Source organism: Drosophila sechellia, chromosome 3L, assembly GCF_004382195.2.
Source record: "Drosophila sechellia strain sech25 chromosome 3L, ASM438219v1, whole genome shotgun sequence".
In the NCBI taxonomy this organism is placed as follows: domain Eukaryota; kingdom Metazoa; phylum Arthropoda; class Insecta; order Diptera; family Drosophilidae; genus Drosophila; species Drosophila sechellia.
The window spans coordinates 27,027,994-27,053,554 of NC_045951.1; the positions used below are offsets into that span (position 1 = coordinate 27,027,994).

A 25,561-nucleotide genomic window follows, 5' to 3' on the forward strand; every position below is an offset into this window, starting at 1 on the left:
AGATGCATTAAGATTCAAGGGCGGTCAGGTCAAACGGTAATTAATAGACCTTGGGCACAGGCAAAGCGGAGAGACCGTGAACTAACGGTAACGCGCTGGACCTTGGATTGGATCCGTCTAAGGGCACGAAGGTCGAACGCTAAGGGTGTGGACTTTGGACATGCACAGAGAGGACGCACCATGAACTAACGGTACATTATTTGGACCTTGTACCCGAGAGGGCTGTGCGCAAAAGGGGAAATAACGGAATCTCCGCGGCCCATAAAGGGACGGCGCCAGTGCAGCTCGGGGCAGCCAGCCACAACACGCGAGGAGCCTTACGTACGCGAGGATAGTCGAGGAGAGTACCGGCGCGAACGCAGTCTGAAGGCGGAGGAGTAGACAGTAAGCGAACCAGACCGCGCGTAGAAGGAAGCAGTGAGACAGAGCGTGCAAAGAAGGACTTTGTGAGTAAGAACGCGCAGAGAAGTTGGTAAAGAACACACGGTGAAGCGGCGCTTCCTGTTAGTAGTTTGAACGGGGACACTTATTTGCTTCTGGGCTCGATATTGTTTATTAATTGTTGAACTTTACCCACATGCTTGTACCCATTTTCAGGGTTCTCTAGGCATATCTTTGACAACATCGGCACCACGATTTTGTGCATTCTTTCGACTTTACCGTTACCCCAAGGTACACCTATAGGGATAAATAAATGCTAAATGCGCTGATTTATTTAATATTCCCTGAACAAATGTGATGTGAAAGCTGCACCACGGTCTGACACAATCCTGAATGGGTTACCAAAATTTACCGCATGTCTCTCTAAACAATTAACCTCCTCTACCTCAGTACTTCGCGTCGGATACAACCAAACGTACTTCGAGAATGCATTCTTTTTGGTGATAATATGTGATGAGTGATTTGTCTCCCTTATCAATTGGATTGAGATATCCCTCCTGTCTACCTGCATTTGAGTTTACTAAAATGCACTCAATACAACTTCCAACAACTTTCAGCACCTTATCTTTCAGCTTTGGAATTCAATAAGATTTCTCCACCAGATCATGTGTCTTCTTCGCCGAAAAATGGCCTTGCCTATAAGCAATCTTAATGATTTCAGTTTTCATTTGATATGGAAAAAACTGGTTTACTGATGAAAGCTGTTTTCAACTGCTCGAATGCAACCTTCTGCAACTCTCTAAATTCAAATTCAACTTATTTTCTCAAAATGACCGCATATCCTCCAACGAATTTTCGAAAATATGATGTTAAGACGAGAAATCCTTTCGATCAGACGGTACATGAAAATTTTCTACAGCTTGGGTTTTTTCATTACTGGGTGTGACAGAACCGTTTTCCATGATGTACTCTAGAAAATCTAAACTGCTCTGTACGATCTGATTCGGAACCCGTTCGGTTCAGCCACCACCAGCACTCTTTTCAGCTTTCCCAAGCCTTCTTCGTCTTTACTCGAAATTATAATATGGTCTAAATAGACTATAGCGTCATTTGTTTATTTATTTTTTTTTTCTTTACCACACCTCCCGCCCAACCGACCGAGGGGCGTTGCGGTGTATCGTACGGCTCGATTCGCGAGAGGATAGACGCGATATTGAAAACAGAACAGAAACGAGGAAATGAATATAATGTAAAATAACTCTAATGAATATTAGTATTAGTAGGATTTAATTATGTATTAAAAAAGTTAAAATTGAAGAGCGGCAGAGAGTCAAGATAAGGGGTTTATAGTTTCTAGTGATTCTACTTGGACTCTCAACATCCCCACGAATAAGCTTAAGTTTTGTTGGACCAATTCAATACGGTCCGAGTGGACACTCCAAACAGGTGATCCACACTCAAGAATCGGACGGACTAGCGAAATAAATAAGGTCTTAGTCATGTAAGGATCATCAAATTCCTAAGACCACCTTTTTATAAAGCCAAGCACACCCCTGGCCTTATTGACAATAGTCGAAATATGGTCAGGAAACTTTAGTTTACGATCCAGAAGAACAGCAGGATCATCAACCCGTTTTATTTGGTCCAAAGGGCACCCACTTAGAGTGTAAGTCGTGCGTATTGGGTTGACACGACACAAGGTCATAACTTTACACTTGGAGCCATTTAAGTTTAACATGATATCACGGCACCATATTTGAAAGCTGTCTAGATCGGATTGTAAGTCCAAATGGCGCGAAATGTCCTTGTGCTGGAGGCATAATTTAATATCGTCTGCGTACATAAGTACTCGCGAATGTTTGAGGGGAGGTCGTTTATAAATAAGGTAAAAAGAAGCGGACCAAGGTGGCTCCCTTGTGGGACACCGGATGTGACTCGGAGAATACAAGAAAGAGAATTTATAAAGAGGACCTGTTGAGTTCTGCCATTCAGATAGCTTAAAATTCAATTTAGAAGATCAACAGGAAAAACCTAATAGATCAAGTTTCCTTACTAGAAGGTAATGATTAACAGAGTCAAATGCTTCACTAAAGTCAGTGTAGATGACATCTGTTTGAAGATTATTTTTGAAACCCTGTATTACGAAAGAAGTTAGCTCCAAGAGGTTAGTGGTTGTAGATCTGCGTTTCATAAAACCGTGTTGACACGGTGATATGATTGATCTACAAAGGTGCTCCAAATGAGGAGTGATAACATTTTCAAAAAGTTTAGGGATAGCCGACAATTTAGAGATTCCTCTGTAATTGCTTGCATCCAGTTTGCTACCTTTTTTGTAAAGAGAAATCACAAAGGACTCCTTCCATATATGAGGGAATTGTGAAGATTCCAAAGATAAGGTAAACAGTTTCAGTAGAGGCTTGTACAAGGCTTCCGCACAGAATATGAGCACACAGCCAAGGATTCCATCGGGACCTGGCGAATAGAGAGGTTTAACACGCTGAAGATCGTTAAGCAGTGAGCTTTTGTTTATAGTGGGGCAAAATATTAGATTCGACTTATATACCACATAAGAGTATGGCGGTTCGGAATGAGGTAACGAAGAATTTGTTGGCGAAATTTGGCGAATAGATCGTTCAGATGTTTTAAAAATAAACTTTATATGGTCGGAAACGACTTGAATATACACAACGACGTGAATATACTCTTTTACTCTACGAGTAACGTATATAAAAACGGAAAGTGGAAACTTACCAAGGCTTTGTATTTTGGAGAACATCTATAAGGGACTGTAACTGATGGCGAAAATTATCGCTTACAGTGCATTTTGATTTCGATGATCCTCGTGGATAACTTGAATTGATGAATTGGATATCCTAAAAAAAGGAGCAGTATTCGAATTTAGTATTTCGATTTATTAAATTAAAATATTTAAATACGCTGAAAAAACTATTGGTATTGGTACGACTACGAGATTTGATTTTTCATGATTTAGGATTTATTAATTATGAATTTTTCATGAATTTATGAATATAAATTAGAATAAGACTGGTTATTTTATTAAAGTGTCTTTATTTGTTTTTATTAATTGTACGTGACAATTTGAGAACAAAATTTAAACTGAAACTTAGGGCAAGCTCCTTAGGGCCACGAAGCCGCCGCTGCCGCTGGAAAGTCGGCTGAATGTTGTGTAAGCGTCTGCAACGGGCGGTCAGGCAGCGGGTTTCTGGTTTTGGCTGCAACTTTGTCGCGACGGCATCCGGCGTAGCAGCGTTGTCAGCAAACTCAAGCTTGCGCGTGTTAACTCCTCCCTTACTAGTTTGAAACGCGTCTTCGGGTTTCTTCTTTCTCATTCTGCACTGGTACAATTTCTAGGTGCCCAGGAGGAGTAGGAATAATCCTGTTCAAAGATCCCCGATTTGGCGGAGATTCTTCATGGTTAGGTCATGTAGAAATGGGAGGCTCAGATGTTCTCTGACGTTGACCACGGCTGACGTGGATACAGCAGGTTTCTTCTTCAGGATGCCCCGGTGGTTCACGTAACGGGTGCCATTTAGTGAGACGTAATCCCGCGATTATCTGTCTGTGTCCAGTGCTGTCCCCTACATTCATGGTCGCGTTGTTTATTACTGCGATGCCCTCTCCGATTACTATCACGGGCGCCAGGTGACCGGGGCGTGTGGCACAGTGTGTGACAGTTCCAGACACCAGTTGTGGCGGGCATGAAGTATTTTGTAGTCTTCTGCAGAAAGTGGTGCTCACAGTAGCAGCGCAGTCACGTACAGTGAAGGTCTTTGTTCCGCAGTCGGCCACCGTATTACCCTCTTCTAGATCTAATATTATGTTATTATGCTGGACAGGAAGGATATCTATTTTTTTACAGCTTAACAGAGGTTTGGGATATTTGATCAGAAAGTACAATAATTCAAAATTTTGAAAAGCTTTTATATGGGATACCTCTAAAAGGTCGGTTATACTAGTATTGGTGATTTGTTCATTTAATAATTCGTTAATGTCGATGCTGTCTAGTATAAGGGGGCTGATTAAATTTATTTTTGCAAGTGTAACAGTTAGGATTAAGTCCTCAAGGTTTGTAATTATCATTCTATTCTTTGCCAAAATAGTTGCATAAAAATATGCGACATCTGCTTCTGGTTTCAAAATTGCATTGAGGGCCATTGAAACGTCATTGAGTCTTGCTTGGAATTTAGTGTTGATCTCTATCTGCATGCTTTCGGATTCTATTAACTGACTTTGTTTGAATTTTATTTGTTCCCAGTCATCAAAATCTGGGGTTCCTGCAATTGCCTTAAGGGAACTACCTATCATGTTAATGCTACGTGCTTGTCGGTGATGAACGGTCAGGGAAGTTATAAAGGTGGCTATGTTCTGTACGGCCGTTTTCAGTACCTGTCTCATATGGTCTTTGGGTAGGTTGTCTATTAATTTCCATGTCTCGTCGATGTAAGTTTCGAATGATGTCAAGTTCGTCGTGTGTCCCAAGTAAGTGTACGAGTCCCAGATTGTTACGTCTCCGGAAACTATAGGCATATAGTCCGCGTGGGAGTAGACATTGAGTCTCAATGTCGCTTCGGTCAATGTCATGGTTGCTATTATTAAACTGAAAAGATATAACCTAAAAAAAATGTAATTAGTTTAAAATAGTTGTCATGATTTTTCAAATGTGAAAAGCCTATTTAAGATTGTCCTTATGGACCACCCTCCCTTTAATAAGAACCGTCGTACCTAAGTCTGCTTCCACTATACTCTCGGTGAATAGGGGTGATAGTTTATTTCCTAGTCTCATTGTTTTTTATCCAAACCCCATCGCCTACCAAATACGACTTATAGACCCTTTTTTTATTCATTTGGTCAAGTGTCGTTTGCTGTGCTGAATCAATTTTTTTTTTTTGATATGCACTGTACTACCTTTGGAGGCTGCGTTAATTGCGTCTATGGGTCTCTCGTTTGTCACCGAATGAATTATCCTGTTGTACTTTAAAGTTGCAAGGAGAATGTTTTCGACGGTGTCCTCTACTTGTGATCCCAACTTATAAGAGCGTGCTATATCCCCAAGAGTGCCATGGAACCGCTCGACTTGTCCATTAGAGAGACTATGCAAGGGTGGGGCATTTGAAATCACGATGCCAAAGTTATTGCTGAGCATTGATTTAATGGTTTCTGAGTTCAAGGATTTCTCGTTGTCGCATTAAATTGCCTTTGTTTCGGGGAACATGTTCAAAAGTTGCAAAAGTGGTGCTTTTATATCCACAATTGCGCGAGACCGTATAGGCTGTACTAATGCAAACTTGGAAAACTTATCGATGCAGGTTAGAAAATATTTACCGGCAGTGGAGTAAACATCTATATGCAACATTTCTCCGACAAACGACGCTATCGGGGTTTTCCCTATTTCCTGCTTTCTTGGGTGCCGATCATGTTTGCTCAGTACAGATTCTACAGTGAAAAATTCTACAGTTTGTAGCTATTTCTGAAGTTAAGTGACCCATTTTTGGAAAAAAGTATTCCCTAAGCAATTTTTTTTTTTCATTTTTGGAAAAAAGTATTCCCATAGTCGCATTTTCTTGCCCTGCTCTGGGCGCGCGATTATGTTCGGCTGTCGCAATTTCCCTCTGTTCCGTTGGGTTTACAATGTCCGTTACCAAGTTATTGCAATATCTAAAGGTGGTGGAAGGGAATGCCAGTCAGTGTTGGAAGAAAGCCAGTATGGGTAGCTCGCCATGAATTGCGTTGACTACGTCAGCATTTACTGCATCTTTAATGCTTTGCATTAATGTGCTGCGATCAGAAAAATGTAGTATGTGAAGAGTTTTTGTGTTAAACAAAATAAGCGTCTTCTGTTGGGGTATAGTTCCTTCTTCCAAAATAATTTGGTTACGGAAACAATTCACCGGTTTGTCTGTGGCTTCAATGGTATACGTGAGGGATTCTTCGCTGTGGACGGTGGCGACATCTGAGTCTACTAGTGCATTGACATTTTGGCGAGACAGAGCGTCTGCTACCAAATTCTCTTTTCCGGGTTTATAAATTATGTTTGCGTTGTGCTCATCAATGAAGGCTTTCCAACGCTTTATTTTCGCATTCGGGTTTTTGTCCGATACCGAAAAGGTTAATGGCTGGTGGTCTGTATGAATGTTAAGATTCTTAACACCATACAGATAATTCATGAGGTTCTTAAGTGCCCATACAATGGCGAGAAGCTCTCGCTCATTTGTGGCGAAATTTACCTCGTTACCTCGCAGTGTTCGCGAGATCATTGTAATCGGGCGGCCGTCTTGAGACAGTACCGCTCCCAGTCCGTAGCCAGACGCGTCTGTTGTGAAGTCAAAAGGCTTCTTGAAATTTGGGTAAGACAACATTACATCTTCGGAGGTCAGTATATTTTTAAGCCTATCGAAGGCTTCATTTTGTTGGCACTTACTTTGCCATTTTCGCCTTTCAAGATATCTGTTAGGTGCCTTGCGATGTTGGCGAAGCCCGCTATGAAGCAGCTATTGTAGCGTGCTAGACCTAAAAATGACCTAAGAGCGAATAGGGTTTTTGGTGGGGAAAAGTCCTTAATAGCCTTAATTTTATTGGGCGAGGACTGAATCCCGCACACTGTAAATCCCAAATATTCCACGCTTTTTTTTAAAACTTGGATTTTTCTTGGGACACCCGCTTGCCTTCGTCCCTAAGGTTTTTCAAGACCCACTCAATGTCGCTGACGTGGTCTTCTTTGGACTTGTATAAAATTATTACGACGTCGACGTAAACATAACATATCCTGCCGATTTGTTCGCGAAGCACATCATCGATGGCTGGGATGGATGGGATAGGGTATTTGTCGTCGGTTGTCTTATGATTTAGTTTCCTAAAATCAATAACCAGACTCTTTTGTTTGTGACCCGCTTCGTCGATGCTTTTTTTTGTCGACGACCCATATCGGGTTATTGTAAGGGGACTTTGACGCTCGTATTATGTCATTCGCTATAAGTTGTTTAACCTCTGCATTGACAAAGTCAGACATGCCCTTTGGATACGGATACAGTTTTGAGTAAACTGGTTCGTCATCCGTTGGTATGGTGGCAACCGTATTTATGTTGTAGGGTAGGGACTCGTTAACATCCGCAAAAGCCTTTATTATTTTTTTTGATCATACTATCAAAAGTGGGTCTGATAGCAGGAGGGACATCTGCGTCATTAATTTGAATATGGTTCACCTGTTGACATTTAGTGAACTCGATTTTTTCCATCCCATGGCCATGTTAAATGACGTTGATTGTCAGATCTATTTGAGCATTGATCTGTTTTAACAGGTCAAGGCCAATTATGCCATCAAAGTCATTAAGTGACTCTCATGAAAAAATAGGACTTTACATCGAAAAGGTGGATGGGGCATTTCTGCTCTTTCTTAGTGTGCCAATGAATTGATTTAACTTGAAAAGGGCTGTCAACTGACACCCAATGTGCCAGTTCGGGAAGGGGTTTTATATAATTTTTTGAGGCGCCTGTGTCTATCAGAAGTCTTATAATTTGCCCTGCAACCGTTCGTCTTATGAACGGAAGCAGGGAGCTTCCGCCAAAAAATTACAGCTTTCGACTCCGGACAAATCGTCCTCGACCTGTGTCGTTTCATGCTGTGACCGTGACTCGTAGTCACCGCTACTCTCTTCTTGGGGTAGATGATTTAGGTTTTGTTGGGTCCTCATGCACTGGTCGCCGTATTTTTGATTGTTCCAGTAACCCTGAGTGGATTGCCTGGAGCGCGAGGAGGAATCCACCTCCATTGGCTCGGGACCCCGCCCCTGGGACTTTTGGTTGTTAAAGCGCTGTTTTGTGCTATTTGGGTTTTGCTGGTCATTTCTGTCTTTTTGATTCTTTTGGAAGTAGGGATTCCTGTTTGGAGGATTTTCTTCCTTTGCGTTGGGCGTTCTGACGCCAGTTCTGAGACTTTTGCGAATTTTGTTTTTGGGGTTTTTCCTGAAGGTGTTTTGCAAAATTTGCTGCGAAAATGACTCTCTCATTTCTTGATTCAGCCTCTTGGGCTAGAGCTAAGGCTGAGGGGAGGTCTATGGGTTGCGCCGGGAAGACTGCCCACTTCAGAGATTTTTTAATCCTGAGACGAAAACGTGAAGCACGTCGCTTCTTAACTTTTCGTTTAATATAGCTGTTGCGACGGAGTAGTGCGTCATTAGTGTGAGTTTTTTTTTCCACTTCGTCGAAATATTGCAGTAGTGGCAAGTTGCCCTGCTGCAGCGTGCTTAGTTGCTGTTGGATTAAGTGAACCGGTGTAGCAATAATGGCTTTAAAATTCAACACTGTGTTGAATGAAGCCAGCACAGCATCTGCTGGTCCCCTTACTTTGTTTCTGATTATAGGCACTGTCTGGTAGTGTCTTGAAGTGCCGTCGTATGGCTCGAAGACTTTATAGGCTGCGGAAGCGGCCTGCCTCCACGAAACATAGTTTTCTATCTTTCCGTCGAACTCCGGGATGGACCTTGCAACATCTAAGCTCGTCGCAGCGGGTCCCTGGCACTATTTCAACTTCTTGGAAAATTTCTATCTGTGGTGCAGAAACTCTAGCTTTACCAAGCTGGTTTGTCAGGGAGGCTATATTCTCCTCAAATTAGCGGGCTTGTTGCTCAATGGCTGCCTGCACCTTTGCCTCCATCCGGGCAACCTGTTCAGTATACATTTTTTTTTCTTGTTCTAAAGTCCGCTCTAAGTATGAGGCTATTAGTTCGTAGCCACTACTGTCGTCCGCTTTGTCCGCTTGGTAAAAAGACTCGAATCGTTTCGGAATTAATTTTTTGTTTAAGCTTATAGAGGCTCTTCAACACTTTATTGCAACAGGCAGAAATTTATTTAAGTTGGTTTTTATAAACAATAAAATCTCACACTAGACAGCTCTTAGTATTTATTTACTTTATTTGAAAATATAAATGAACATCTCATTTACATTTTTTTAAATATAAAATTCGAACTTCGATCAAGTGGTGTGGTGACCGCTGCGATATGCTGTTTCCCGTCGCTCGTATTTGTTGATTTGTTTTATTAACTCGCTCAGCTCTTTTGGCTGGGGTTCTTAATTTTGTTGTATTTGTTGTGTGAGTGCGTATTTTTTTGCACTATTTTTTTTTGTCACAAAATTTGATTTGTTGTTCACTTTATTGAATCGTACCTCAACCCTTTGCGTTAGCTCGAAGAGTTATGTCGGTTAGATAATAGAGTAACTGTTCACTTGTTGATTTTCTAATTTACTTTATTGAGCCGTACCGCGATTCTTTGCGTTAGCTCGAAGAGTTAGAGTAACAGTATTTGAATAACAAGTACGAAATCCCTGCGTAGGACGTGCTCTGCGAAAAGCAATCTATTTGTCAGTGTAGTGAAAGTGTATTAAACAGAACAAATAAGGCGAAATAAACACAAAGTGCGATGAAAGCAATAATATAGCTTGTGTTTCCTAAATATTCTCAAATAATAAGGAAAAATCCGAATATAACAGCGACAGCAGAACGAACGGCGGCAAAAAAATAACGCTTACTTCTCATTTATATCAGCACAACCCGAAACTATTACAAATGCAGTAAGAGAGCGGTAATTGAACCTAAACCCGGCAAAGGCACTTCTACCAACAAAGCAAGTAAAAGCGCGCTCTTGCTCTCTCTCATATTACTGTTGAGTAACCAATCACAGCAACTCAAAGCTACTACAACAACTTTTCCAAAATTTCCCAAAATTACGCTACGCTTACCGACAGTGACAAGTACAGTGACCTCAATTACTACCACAACGGCAGTTACAACAACAAGGTACGGTAGCGACAGCTCACCTAATTTCGTCAACTACTGGGTCAGCGACCGCAACCTATGTATACAAACAAATCGAAACTGCTGCACACCGCCATCAGCTAAATGCAAATAAAAATGTAGGGTCGACCTTGCAGACAGGTATGGACCGCTACATTACTATCAAAAGGAAACTAAGCCCTCAAAACAGCAAAAACGGAAAAGAAACCAAAAATCACACAATAGCAACTCAACCAATAGGTTCGAGCTCCTGGCAGAGAATACTGACGACCTGTCATCAGAGCCATTAGGAATTGCGAAATAGAAGAATCTTCCACCAAATTTCATCCATGAGAAGAGCTTAAGCGCTAAACGCATCTATACAACACTATAATAAAAGCCGCCAACTAACTTGACCATGTTTCTCCTGATAGCCCAACATACTGGCTAACAGACATCAACAAACTGTCTAATCTGATCGACTTTGCAATCACCAAAAACATTCCTCGAACCCTGTTGAGATCCGAATGCCTGCCAGAGGTGTATTAGATCATTCCCCAGTTGTCATCAATATTTTGGAATATTAATTCACACATTGATCTAAGCATAACACTTAATAGTGAATCCGACATCGACAAGTCAACCACAACACGGGAATCCATTCTTGTTGCAGCAGCCCAATATTCTACTCCTCAAACTTCCACAAAAGATCCCTATTATGAAAGGCAAATTAACAAATCGAGCAATTAGTCAAGCTTTATCGCTTGAGCTCCCAACTCGCTTCGCTCTCACTCTGACACCTTTCGAGCGATTGCACTTAAAGATGCATGCAGTGGCTTATCGCTCGTTCTCGCCCAATATAATTGCTTCTCGCGATTTTTGTATAATCTTCCATATGTTGTATAATTCCAACAACTTGTTTAGTGACACCCAGGGTTCAACGCGTCGAGATCTCATCACATAGCATTAAAGTGAGATAAGTTTCACGAAACACATTTCCTTTTTTTTTATATTTCATAAATTTTTATACCAGTTACTCGTATATGGTAGGATATACTAAATTCGTTAAAAAGTATGTAACAGGCAGAAGAAGGTGTTTCCGACTATATAAACTATATATATTCTTGATCAGGATTAATAGCCGACTCGACCTAGTCATATCTGTCTGTCCGTATGAGCGTCGAGATCTCAGGAACTATAAAAGCAAGAAGGTTGAGACTCAGCATACAGATTCGAGAGACAAAGACGCAACTCCAACGCCCTAAAACCGCCCAAAACTCCCGCGCCCACATTTTTGAACCATTTTTCGACATTTTTTCATAATTTTATTAGTCTTGTAAATTTCTATAGATTTGAAAATAAACTTTTTCCCACGCCCACTCTAACTCACTCAAGCCCACACTTTGAAAAATTTGTAAATTTATTTCTCATTTTATTCCCTAATATCTATCGATACCCCAGTATTTCGCGTTCGCATTCACACTAGCTGAGTAACGGGTATCTGATAGGCGGGGAACTAGACTAAAGCTTTCTCTCCCGTTCTGTATACATATTCTCATTCGAATCATGTTTCGTTTTTTCTACGATCAATATATATATATAGTAGACTGGCCCTTAAAAAAATTTTCAAACCGCCGGGCAGAATTCATTTCTACTAGGGCCCAAAACAACTTACACAAAATTTGGGGCCGATCGGATAATGTCCGAATAATAGCCGCCAAATCGGCCCAAAGTTGGAAAATTTGGTTTATATGGAAAAATTACTCTTACGTAAACTTTTTTTCGTCTAACTTCTTTAAAAATAGTTTACCAACTTATTCTTTTGTTTATTTGTAATATTCAGTATAACTGATTATAGCCAGAATAAGTTTCAAGCACATAAAAACGATAAACGCCAATAAAGTGTGTTAATTTAATTATTGCTAATGTATTTCTAAATATTTACAAACACATTTTTCTGAGAACAAAAATTAAATGACTCAATATTATCGTTATTTTCTGTCCAGGTTAGTGGATCATGTTTTAAGAAACTGCTGAATAGCCCGAATGCATCGAAAAAGTAACTGTAAAAGTAACTAGAGCTGCATCACAAGTCAATCGCAACTGTCACTGAAGGATCGAAAAATGCTATGGCAGCTACTTCCGGCGATAAATACCACGAATGACTTTTCATTTTGGAGATTATTTTTTCAGGCACCGCAATATCAATGTCTCCGTCATAAGGGCATATTTCACAAACTGCAAGTCCAAGTTTGGAGCACTGATTTGATTTGTACATTCATACTATACTTTTATGTACAAAAGTATAATAAATAAGCAAATATCTCGCAGTGCATTCATCTCTCGCTAATTCCAACCAGGCGTTGGACGTTGAACTGCAACATCGAAAAGTGTAGTTTTCTCCAAGAAAAGCGAGTGACAAATGAAGAAGTTCCTGATAATCTGCTCTGCTATACGATTTTAGCTGCAGTTGCAAATTACAAAACTGTTTAAGAGAAAGTTCCTGGTCCTGGGTTATTATTATGTGAATTACAGGATCATCCAATCCCGAGTTGTAAAGCTTTTGGTCTATCTTGGGCCAAGCTGCTGCGAAACGGTTGAACAAACGTACCTCGGGAGCACTGCTTAAGGCATACTTCAACTCAAAAACGCTTTTCAAAATAAGCTCATATATGTGATGTCGGCAATGAAATTAAAGAAGCTTTTTATATAAACATTTTTGAAGGCAAGTAGAAGGTTCAATGGTAGTAGCACTTAGAAATTTAGATATGCCATTGTAGCTAACCAGAACTGCAATGCGATCTACTTTTTGTGTACCAACAATATCATCCATTAGTTTACCATCCCAATGAACGACCATTGCACGTGCATTACTGATCTAAAACAAGGGAATATGTAAAAAACATACATTTCTCGATTTAATGATTTACCCACTTCCTCGCCAAAATCTTAAATTGTGCTTGTAAGAGCAAATTATCGGTACATTCTTCTTGCGTTTCGTACTAAATTTCTATTTAATATGAAACTGTAGGTTGCTTTGGGCTCTAGTAGAAATGAATTCTGCACGGCGGCTTAGAAAACAAAAAGAAAAATATTATAGGGCCAGTCTAATAAATATACATATAAGATATTTTAGTTTTAGGCTCTTCCAGGCAATGCATTGGTCCAGAATTCGTTTTTTTTGGCATAAAGTCTAAATTTGTATGTCAATATATCGTCCTTTAGCAATTATTTTCTAATAGAAAATTGATCATATAAACAAAAACCAAAAACAAAATTGACCGAAAGCTTCACTAAATCGTTTTATGAGCTTTGAAAGGTGCAGTGTTAAACAGCTGATTGAGAGAATGCAATTCCAGCTAAATTATTTGCTTACTTTTGCACGTAGTACAATCGTTAATACGCATCCAAAAATTATAGTAAAATATGGAAAATAAATGCCAAGGTATGATGTTTTTAACTTATGTAGGTAACATATGTATAGTTGTACTGTTTTTATGTTGTGTGACATCCAATTTATGTGTATTTTAACAGAAAATTCTAACGTGTCCCCTGTGTTTCGTGGAGTATAACTAATTTTCTGACAATTTCTGACAAAAGTTAAAAACGTCAGTTTGTACCTTTAACTATTGTCTTTGACGGTAAAGTAATATCTTTTGCCCATTTTTGCTCGTTTTCTTAAAAATTTGATTTTATATATGCAAGTTCGAGTTTAGACATAGCGACCTCCTGGACATTTGGAGGCGTAACAATAGGCAAATAAGTTATATTTCAGATTACGTTTATTCCGCAATCAACAACAATAATCAGGAATCGAAAAAGACAGAAAAGGTTGACAAAAAAATAGTAAATTCTGAATTATTTATTAAAAGAAATCTGCCCGAGTGTAACAGACAACTATTTCCAAACATACCAAGTGGATGGCGTCTAAGATAAGAATTCTTGTTAGTGATTTTGAAAACTCCAAGACACCCCAGCAAATGGGACGCCGAAACTTATCTTACCAAAATGCAGGAGAAAGATTAAAAAGAAAACTGAAAATGCAAGTGAAGCCCGGAATAAACTTTACAAAAGGGACCGACTGTCACATGCAAGGAAAAATAGTCGGATCAATACGATGAGTGATATTCTCAACAGAGCGATTGATTCCTCGGACCCACTATTATCAACAATAATACAGGAAATACAGGTTTGAAACCTGATCCATCAGACAAAATATTGGATACACATTCTGATTCCGTTTCGAGTTCAGATTCGGAAATTTATAATGTAGAACTAGAAGAAGAAGAGGGGGATTATTTTTAAAACAAGAATATACACACTTTTATAAAAAAAAATAAAAACATTGATATTTCGTTGACTCCTGACTCATACCAGTAGTTAATATAGGAGGTAAGAGAGGGCGTGGTCGCACAGACTAAATTTTGTGTGCAAACTAATTGTGATTTAACAACAAAATGTACAAAGTTTCAAGTCTGTAGCTCAATTTTTTGACGCTATGCCAAAAAAATCGAATTCTAGACCACAGTGCAACGGAAAGACCCTTGTGGACGCGGATAAAGTCCTCACCTTAGACTTCCTTTCTACAATTAAGGCACAGGAAGCAGGGATTTAGAGTTTCACGACTCACTTCTACACGACGACGGTAAACTTTAAACATACCCTTGAAGAGCTATCAACTCCAAATCACATTCTGAGTCCAACACTGCATTTTATAGTCCTTCGTATCCGGATCTTCAAGGAATAGTTTTCGACAGCTAAGTACATACAGATATTCGAAATGTTCCTAGTGCAAGCCGTTTGCAGACCGCCATATACAGTTTCATTGCCTTTGACCGGCAGAAGGATCGTTCGTTGTGCTCAATGTATATGGTTTAATATTCCCAATTCCCACATACATACAATTATTTTTTGGGACATTTTTCCAATCGTGCAGATCTACACATCAAATTCATTCAATTATTATTTGGTTCCTAATTCCAATTGTGCAAATGTACTAAAAAACATGCATACACACGAAGACCCATGAAGAGGCACAATTCATTCAAGTGAAATTTTCGTTATTTACGGAGTTGAGTCGGCCGTTGCGTGCGGCAAACTGACAAAACCACACGGTGGGGTCGTGCCATAGCTTTGCGCAGCATTCACGCGAGTTAAATGAGCGCTTGTTGCAGGTAAATGGCAAAACTATAAGTTTGCAATTTTCTGCAGCTGATAAAACAGCTACTAGCTCTGCCAACTTGGCTTAGTGGGTGATCTTGAGAATAAGGCGTTGCCAGATTAACTACTGTTCAATTACTATTATATATAATTTAAACCTTTAATTTTAATTTGATTCTAGTTCCTTGGGAGCGTACCATTCATTAAAAAAGGGGAAAAGGCACAATGTTCGCGGACAGACCAAAAATCATCCTCTCTCTGTGGTGCCTAAGCAGAGGCTCTGGTGTCCGAGTCGAGGCGGATCAAACCTCCAACGGTAAAGGCCTGGAAGTTCGTGGGCTACGTGGGATCCCTTTGTAAAGCTGGTGCTTCTGGTGCTGGTAACCGTAGGCTAACTTATAGTTTATGGATAGCGCAGTGGTGGCAGTCCCCCTGAACGCAACGACCCGTTCAGGAGGAGCTCCAGGCTTTCGAGATCCCCCTTTCGTAGTCGGTAACCCTCACTCAGGGTGACGGAATCTCGGTTCCGGCGGTGGCGAGGGGTGGGCTAGCAGCCCCCCAGCCGCCGTTAACTAGCGACTGCAGTGCTGCTGTAGAGCTGGAGAACTTGGCTCCTACAGAATCTACTACGCTACGATTCCGAAGACGATGGACCACATGCCACATCGGACCTGACCACGGCTCTCCAGAATGAGGACCCGAAGTTCATACTCACCATGATCCTACAGGAACTGATCACCTATGCGGGGAATTGCATATGCGAAGGTAAAACACGTGCATATGTACAGCTGCTATGCTCCGCCTAGCGACAGTCCCGACCAGTTTTATGAGTTTCTTTAGGTACTAGTGGGCCATGCGAGAGGGAGAAGCCTTGGAGACGGCAGAGTAGAACAGCGAGCAAGCATGAGTGCAAGGTGCCACCCAAAGCCAAATACGGTCTGATTGCCTCAGGGCTAGGAGGACGGCGCAACGAGCCAGAGGCATTACCCACCACGCGTAGCTCATGTAGGCTTTCAGAAGAAAACGCACACCGGAGGCCGAAGCGCCGTGATTCTTGGGCCTCGCCTTTAAGCTTGTTATTTGACCCTTGGGTCCTGGCTATCATTGTATGGGAGCTATTCCTAATGCAGACCACACTATGGCCAACTGAAGTAGCCCCTGCCCCAGATTTCCCGTGCGTTACAGAACTTGAAGTCGTCGAGGCAGCCAAGCGCATCAACCCCAACAAAGCCCCTGGACTAGATGGTATTCCTGGAGTTGTTATTAAAGCAGTGCCTTCCAGCACTCTCTTCTGGACGGAATCTTTCCAACAAGGTGGAAAAGCCAGAAACTAGTCCTGTTGCCGAAAGGCAAGTAACCAGCACATGCTGCAAACTGCTACCGACCTCTATGCCTAGTGGATATAGTTGGAAATCTGTCCGAACATATCCTGTATTTTTTATTTAAATCGCACGGGTCCCACGGTCACACCTTCCGCCCAACCGACCAAGGGGCGCTGCCGTGTATCGTACGGATCGATTCGCGAGAAGATAGACGCGTTATAGAAAATAGAACAGAGACGAGGAAATGAACATAAAGTAATAAATAATTATAAATAATGTAACTAAATAATAACATAACTCTAATAAATATTATTGTTAGTAGGATCTAATTATGTACTAAAAAGGTTAAAATTGATTGCTTTAAGAGCGGCAGAGAGTCAAGATTACAGATAATAGGATAAAGTCTATTATAGTCAGAACATAATACTCTGTAAGGGTCATATAACTCATAGTTAGATCTACAATGATTTAAGATAAGTGGTATATAGTTTCTAGTGAATCTACTTGGAACCGAGAAGTTATGCCGACTAATCAAGTCGGGACTCTCAACATCACCACGAATAAGCTTACAAATAAACTAACAAATAAAGACTGCTCAAAGCATAGTTCAACGGTTAGCTAGGGATGGCAAATTAATTAAAAGTAGTCTACTGGAATAAGGAGGTAATATACGGTTTGCATCCCAATTTAGGCGCCGCCAGGCAAAAAGTAAGAAGTTTTTTTGGACCGATTCAATGCGGTCCGAGTGGACTACGTATTGTGGAACCCAGACAGGTGATCCACACTCAAGAATCGGATGGACTAGCGAAATAAATAAGGTCTTAGTCATGTAAGGATCATCAAATTCCTAAGACCACCTTTTTATAAAGCCAAGCACACCCCTGGCCTTATTGACAATAGTCGAAATATGGTCAGAAAACTTTAGTTTAGGGTTCAGAAGAACAGCAAGATCATTAACCCGTGTTATTCTGTCCAAAGGGCACTTAGAGTGTACGTCGTGCGTATTGGGTTGACACGGCAAAAGGTCAATGTCCTTGTGGTGGAGGCATAATTTAACATGTACTAAAAAACATGCATACACACGAAGACCCATGAAGAGGCACAATTCATTCAAGTGAAATTTTCGTTATTTACGGAGTTGAGTCGGCCGTTGCGTGCGGCAAACTGACAAAACCACACGGTGGGGTCGTGCCATAGCTTTGCGCAGCATTCACGCGAGTTAAATGAGCGCTTGTTGCAGGTAAATGGCAAAACTATAAGTTTGCAATTTTCTGCAGCTGATAAAACAGCTACTAGCTCTGCCAACTTGGCTTAGTGGGTGATCTTGAGAATAAGGCGTTGCCAGATTAACTACTGTTCAATTACTATTATATATAATTTAAACCTTTAATTTTAATTTGATTCTAGTTCCTTGGGAGCGTACCATTCATTAAAAAAGGGGAAAAGGCACAATGTTCGCGGACAGACCAAAAATCATCCTCTCTCTGTGGTGCCTAAGCAGAGGCTCTGGTGTCCGAGTCGAGGCGGATCAAACCTCCAACGGTAAAGGCCTGGAAGTTCGTGGGCTACGTGGGATCCCTTTGTAAAGCTGGTGCTTCTGGTGCTGGTAACCGTAGGCTAACTTATAGTTTATGGATAGCGCAGTGGTGGCAGTCCCCCTGAACGCAACGACCCGTTCAGGAGGAGCTCCAGGCTTTCGAGATCCCCCTTTCGTAGTCGGTAACCCTCACTCAGGGTGACGGAATCTCGGTTCCGGCGGTGGCGAGGGGTGGGCTAGCAGCCCCCCAGCCGCCGTTAACCAGGCCAGGCAAAAAGTAAGAAGTTTTTTTGGACCGATTCAATGCGGTCCGAGTGGACTACGTATTGTGGAACCCAGACAGGTGATCCACACTCAAGAATCGGATGGACTAGCGAAATAAATAAGGTCTTAGTCATGTAAGGATCATCAAATTCCTAAGACCACCTTTTTATAAAGCCAAGCACACCCCTGGCCTTATTGACAATAGTCGAAATATGGTCAGAAAACTTTAGTTTAGGGTTCAGAAGAACAGCAAGATCATTAACCCGTGTTATTCTGTCCAAAGGGCACTTAGAGTGTACGTCGTGCGTATTGGGTTGACACGGCAAAAGGTCAATGTCCTTGTGGTGGAGGCATAATTTAACATCGCCCGCGTACAAAAGTATACGCGAATGCTTTATTACTAAGGGGAGGTCGATAATAAATAAGGTACAAAGAAGCGGACCAAGGTGGCTTCCTTGTGGGACTCCGGATGTAACTCGGAGAATACAAGATAAAGAATTTTTAAAGAGGACCTGAGGATGAAGGTCATGCCATTCAGATACTGATTAAAAGAGTCGAATGCTTTACATGACATCTGCTTGAAGATTAATTTTGGAGGGATTCAAGTCTACCGCTGCCGAGTCTTCCCGGGAATCATTCCACTTCGGAAGTCCAAGAGGTTCCACCCATCGTCGTGCTAAACACGTGCTCGAGGACCTTCTGACCGGGGCCATGACCAGGACCATGACCGACACCTGAATGCCAGTGAGTAGCATCGATCGGTCGTTGGCGTCGGCTGTACTCTCAGCTGGGAGACGACGAGGTTTGCTCGGTGACTATCCGGCCCCGAAAAAAACGCTTCCAACTAGATGTCGTCCTGAAGATCGACCCCAACCTAAGATCCGGACACCCATTCGAGCGCTGAGCGACACCGAAGTGTCCCATTTCAAAGATATTCGTCTCGAGGAAGAACGCTTTCACCGGCCGTTAACCGCCTCCCTCCCTATGCGAAGGTGATCCAACCAGTGGTCCTAAAAATCGAGGATAGGTTGCCCGTCGCTCAGAACGCGGTATTCGGATGAACCGTTTCTGGAGCATGTCTGGAGTTCTGACACCGATCCTGGGCAGCAGTAAAAAGGTTAAAAAAGTAGGAAGTAAAAATGTGAATTTTATACCATTTTACAGATTTTAATTGATTATAGAAACTGTACACATTGCACGACAGGAGAATCACCAGCGAAATAATTTTTTGGTAGATTACTAAAAGCTAGATTTACAATTTTAAAACCACCAATGATGATGATAATACAAAACTATTACTTTGCAAAATAAAACTATATTGAAATACAATCTATAATATATATTTCTTTACTCAGTCATTTCGAATACTAATATACATATTAAAAAAAAAAATTATATATACTTGAAAATAACTTCATATTATAACGTTATTTTTCGAAAACTGAAATAAAAATAATATTATAAAAAGAAATATTGCGCAGTTGCTTTCAATACAAGCGACAACTACAGAGGATTGTAATATTTTTACAGACGATGCGGACATAAGATCCCCTATGGGGGTATCTGTGGGTTCTGTCAGCCAAACTGATTTTAAGTCAGCATGATCTAGGATATTTGGACTGACAATATTGTTTTTCGCCAGTGTTGCAGCCAACATTAAATTTTGTAACTCCATCATTAGTATTCTATTCCTAGCCAGCAGTGTCTCATATAAATAGCCGGTGTCAATTTGGGTATTTTTATGTGTTTGCAAGATTTGATTTACAGTGGTTGTTAATTGGTTGATTCGACTTTGTATTCTAGTATTAATTTTGGTTTGACTGTGTCAACTGCCACTCCGTGAACCTAACTCTTTCTAGAGTGCTGTGAAAACGTTTCACTTTCCCGTTTGAGACACTGTGAAGGGGTGGCGCATTCGTGGTGCTGACGCCAAAATGGTTGTCTAGCATGGCAGTGATCGTGTGCGATTTTATCGATGGCTCGTTGTCGCCGTAAATTACCTTGGCCTTTGGGAAGAAATTCATGACCTACAACATGGCCGGTTTCAAATCCTCAATTGTTCTTGACGGCACATGCTGTCAATGCAAGTGAGAAAATGTTTTTATCCGTTGAGAAAATATCTATTTGTAACATTTCTCCTACATGAGGAGGAATCGGTGACTCGCCAATCTCTTGTTTCTTCGGATGCCTATCATATTTAGCTTTCGCGCACGTTTTGCAGTTTTGGACAATTTCATTGGCCAGTTTGGCCATTTTTGGGAATTAGTACTCTGTGAGAAACTGTTTCACATTTTCTTGGGCTGACCAGTGGGCCCTATTGTGTTCTGCTAATATGACTTCCCTCCTTTCCTCGACCCCAAAAATGTCTGTAACACAGTTTTTTCAGTGCCAGAATTTTGTAGTCGGGAATCTCCGCACTAAGTCGTCATGCACCGTTGCTAACGTGTGCAAATCGCAATGGAGGGCTTTTACCCCCTTGGGGGCTATTGCATCCGCAAGGTCATTGAGTAATGATTCCTTTTACGGGGAAGTTGATTGCGTGTCGTTTCTTATTTTTGAAGAGAACGAAGAGAAGAGAAGAAGAAGAGAGAAGAGAACGAAAGAGCGTTTTAACGGAAAGCGGGCCTCTTCTAGAATTAGTTGATTCTGGAAGCAGCTTAGTGGCTTATCCGTTGATTCTATGGTGTGTGTGAGGGAAATCTCACTGTGAATGGTCGCAACACATGATTGAGTAATGATTCCTTTTACGGGGAAGTTGATTGCGTGTCGTTTCTTATTTTTGAAGAGAACGAAAGAGCGTTTCAACGGAAAGCGGGCCTCTTCTAGAATTAGTTGATTCTGGAAGCAGCTTAGGGGCTTATCCGTTGATTCTATGGTGTGGGTGAGGGAAATCTCACTGTGAATGGTTGCAACACATGATTCTGCGTCCTGTTCTTCTATGGCGTTTCCTCGATGCGACCATTCAACTTTTTAATTTTCGTGTTAGAATCTTATACCGAGAATGACAATGGCTGATGGTTAGTGAAGATAGTTATATCTTTCACCGCATATAACTAGTGTCGCAGTTTGGCCAACGCCCAAACGATGGCTAATAATTCTCTTTCATTTGTGGCGTAGTTCATTTCCCTATCCTTTAACGTCCTCGAGATCATTGTAATAAGACGGTTCTCTTGTGAAAGCACTCCAATACCGTAGGCTGAAGCATCCGTTGTTAGATGGAATGGCTTCTTGTAATCCGGGTATCTGAGCATAACATCTTCGGATGCCAAAATGTTGCGCAGTTTTTCGAACGAATTTTTTTGCGCCTCATTGAATTGTACTTGGATGTGTCGCGATCTATGTCTGCTTACACTTCCATTTTCGCCCTTTAATATGTCCGAAATATGCCTTGCTATGGCTGCAAAGTCCTAATAAAGCAACGAGACTCTCATATTTGCATCGCTTATGTTTTTTAAAACCCAATCTACGTGCTTAATATGAGCATTCCCATTTTCTGAGAAGATTATTACATCATCGACGTAGACATAGCAAGTTTGGCCGATTTTTTCTCTGAGAATGTCATCAATGGCTCTCTGGAAGATGCTGGCAGCATTTCTCAAGCCAAAGGGAAGCCTCTTAAATTCCTACTTCCCTCCGTTTACAGAGAACGTTTTTTCGCGGTCATTTCCCGCTAAGACGATCTGGTGATACCCGGACTTGAAGTCCAGTGTCGTAAACAATTTGGCCTTGCCCAATTTGCCCAGTATCATGGAGATATCTGGCATCGGATATTTGTCCGGGATAGTCCTTTCGTTAACTTACGAAATGACTATGACTAATCGTCTATTTTAATTGCCGGCCTCGTCGGTTCCTTTTTTATCAACCACCCATATTGGGTTGTTATAAGGAGACACCGACTTCTGAATTATTATTTTTTTTTTTTTGCAGGGGTAACACGGTCACACCTCCCGCCCAACCGACCGAGGGGCGCTGCCGTGTATCGTACGGCTCGATTCGCGAGAAGATAGACGCTATATAGAAAAGAGAACAGAGACGAGGAAATGAACAAAATGTAAAGTAACTCTAATAAATTGTAGTGTTAGTAGGTTCTAATTATGTACTAAAGAAGTTAAAATTGATTGCTTTAAAAGCGGCATAGAGTTACGATTACAGATAATAGGATAAAGTCTATTATAGTCAGAACATAATACTCTGTAAAGGTCATGCAACTCATATTTAATAATGGAACAAGGAGGTAATATACGGTTTGCATACCAAGTAAAAAGTTTTTTTTTACCGATTCAATGCGGCCCGAGTGGACTTCGTATTGTGGACTCCAAACAGGTGATCCATACTCAAGAATCGGACGGACTAAGGAAATAAATAAGGTTTTAGTAATGTATGGATCATCAAATTCCTTAGACCTTTCATTGACAATAGTCGAAATATGGTCAGGAAACTTTAGTTTACGATCCAGAAGAACAGCAAGATCATCAACCCGTTTTATTCTGTCCAAAGGGCACCCACTTAGAGTGTAAGTCGTGCGTATTGGTTTGACACGACACAAGGTCATAACTTTACACTTGGAGCCATTTAAGTTTAACATGATATCACGGCACCATATTTGAAAGCTGTCTAGATCGGATTGTAAGTCCAAATGGCGCGAAATGTCCTTGTGCTGGAGGCATAATTTAATATCGTCTGCGTACATAAGTACTCGCGAATGTTTTATTACTAATGGGTGGTCCTTAATAAATAAGGTAAAAATAAGCGGACCAAGGTGGCTCCCTTGTGGGACACCGGATGTGACTCGGAGAATACAAGATAGAGAACTTTTAAAGGGGACTTTTTGCGTCCTGCCATTCAGATAGCTTGAAATCCAATTTAAAAAATCAACAGGGAAACCTAATAGATCAAGTTTCCTTACTAGAAGGTAATGATTAACAGAGTCAAATGCTTTACTAAAGTCAGTGTAGATGACATCTGTTTCAAGATTATTTTCTAAACCCTGTATTACGTAAGAAGTTAGCTCCAAGAGGTTAGTGGTTGTTTATCTGCGTTTCATAAAACCGTGCTGATATGGTGATATGATTGATCTACAAATGAGGAGTGATAACATTTTCAAAAAGTTTTGGTATATCCGACTACTTTCTGTGAAGAGGAATCACAAAGGACTCCTTCCATATATGAGGAAACTGTGAAGATTCCAGAGATAAGGTAAACAGTTTCAGTAGAGGCTTGCACAAGGCTTCCGCACAGAATCTGAGCACACAGCCAGGGATTCCGTCGGGACCTGCCGAATAGACATGTTTAACACGCTGAAGATCGTTAAGCAGTGAGCTTTCGTTTATAGTGGGGCAGAATATTAGATTCGACTTAGATACCGCATAAGAGTGTGGCTGTTCGGAATGAGGTAAAGTAGAATATGTTGTTTGAAAAAACTTGGTGAGTAGATCGGCTATTGCCTGATCCGATGTTACCGAAGTGTTTTCAAAAAATAGCGAGGATGGGTAAGATCTTGTTTTTCGCTTAGTGTTAACGAAATCATAAAACTGTTTCGGATCCTGTGCGAACTGGAACTTACAACTTACAAATAACTCCTGTAGAACTGAGCAGTAAGCACGGTAAAGTTTAACCGACATTTCTTAGATGTGTCAACTCTTTATTAAACCAAGGAGATGTAGAGCTTGACGGATGGTACATCGGAACACAAGAGTCAAAAAATGATTTGATTGTGGTATAAAACATATTAATGGCATGCGTCATTATGTTACAGGAGATCGGACCAATTAAAGCCAGCAATAAAATTGTGTAGCCTCCGAAAATTTGCCTTGCGAAAACAGTGAATTCGCTTTTCTGATTTCTCTGAATTTACCTTTAATACCGTACCTATGTCGATTGCCACCTCGAAAGTAGGATGATATGAATCTTCAGGTTGAGTAAGAGTTGCTACTCTGGACAGAAACACACTTTCTGGACTTGTAACAAAACATAGATCCAATAATCGACCAAGAGAATTTAGAATATAATTTACTTGCGACAACGAAAGTCGAGCAAGCCGTCAATAAATTCATTTTGTGCTAAAGGGAGAAGGATATTCGATTGTTTTTCTGGGGACCACATTGTGCCAGGTATATTAAAATCACCTAGAACTACCAATTGGTCCCTGTCAGAAAGTTTATTCAAGATGGACTGGATAGCGGACAGATGATTCTGATATTCTGGGAATTCAGAAGATGGCGGAATATAGGAGCACGTAATATAAACTGATCTGTCGGAAACAGACAGCTTTACACATACGAATTCTGAGTTACGGGAATCGTCCAAAAGTAACTCCTCCTCCCGCAATTAAGACTCCACCACCCCGTCTGGAGGGACGGTCATACCTATATATAGTGTACATACCTGGGAAGACTTCGGAGTTAAGTATCTCCGGCTTTAACCAAGTCTCTGTGAACACTATAATATGGGATGCAAAGGAAAGGCTATCACAATACAATTTCGTTAGTTTGCTACTCAAGCCTCTAGCATTTTGATAGGAAATAGTAAGATTCATTGTTAGTTTTTTGAAGAAGAGGAAGAAGATGAAGAGGCGGATGGTGCAGTGGTCCGCCCACGTGAGGGAAGTTTAATACCCACGGGCCCATTTTTCCTATTTTTGATCTTAGCTTCGAACCTTCCGCAACCACCGGGAACATCAACGGCCTAGGAAGTCAGCAATATGGTTTCCGGAAAGGAAAGTGTACCCTGGACGCTGTCTCGGACGGGAGTAACATCGTCAAGACCGCTTTTGGTGATAGATGGCTAGGAGGCTGAAAGGAAGACGGCGCAATAGTGACTCTGGGCGTAAAGAACGCCTTCAACTCCGCCCAAGATGGCCCGTAATCCTCGGAGCTATGAACTGTATGGGGATCCCGGAATACCTGAGGATAGTCGTTGGCAGCTTCTTTAGGGACCGTGTCCTATGGTATACGGAAGCCCAAAAAGATAACGAGTTTCAACAGGTGTTCCCCAAGGTTCGGTACTTGGACGAATCTTGTGGAACATCATGTACGATGGGATCTTGGGCATCAACAGGCCCGTGGGAGTAGAACTGCACTGTTTTGGAAACGATGTGGCATTACAGCAGT

General features: G+C 41.2%; 1 protein-coding gene across 2 annotated transcripts in view; it reads right to left on the minus strand.

Annotated features, from left to right (window-relative positions):
* LOC116800951 (myosin-I heavy chain) overlaps positions 1–25,561 on the minus strand; it is a 661,712-nt gene that overhangs the window by 136,862 nt on the left and 499,289 nt on the right. For both annotated transcript variants that reach the window (XM_032717811.1, XM_032717812.1), the window contains exon 9: positions 3,133–3,254. In XM_032717811.1, the coding sequence (XP_032573702.1) occupies positions 3,133–3,254 (122 nt within the window). The remainder of the gene's footprint in view (positions 1–3,132; positions 3,255–25,561) is intronic.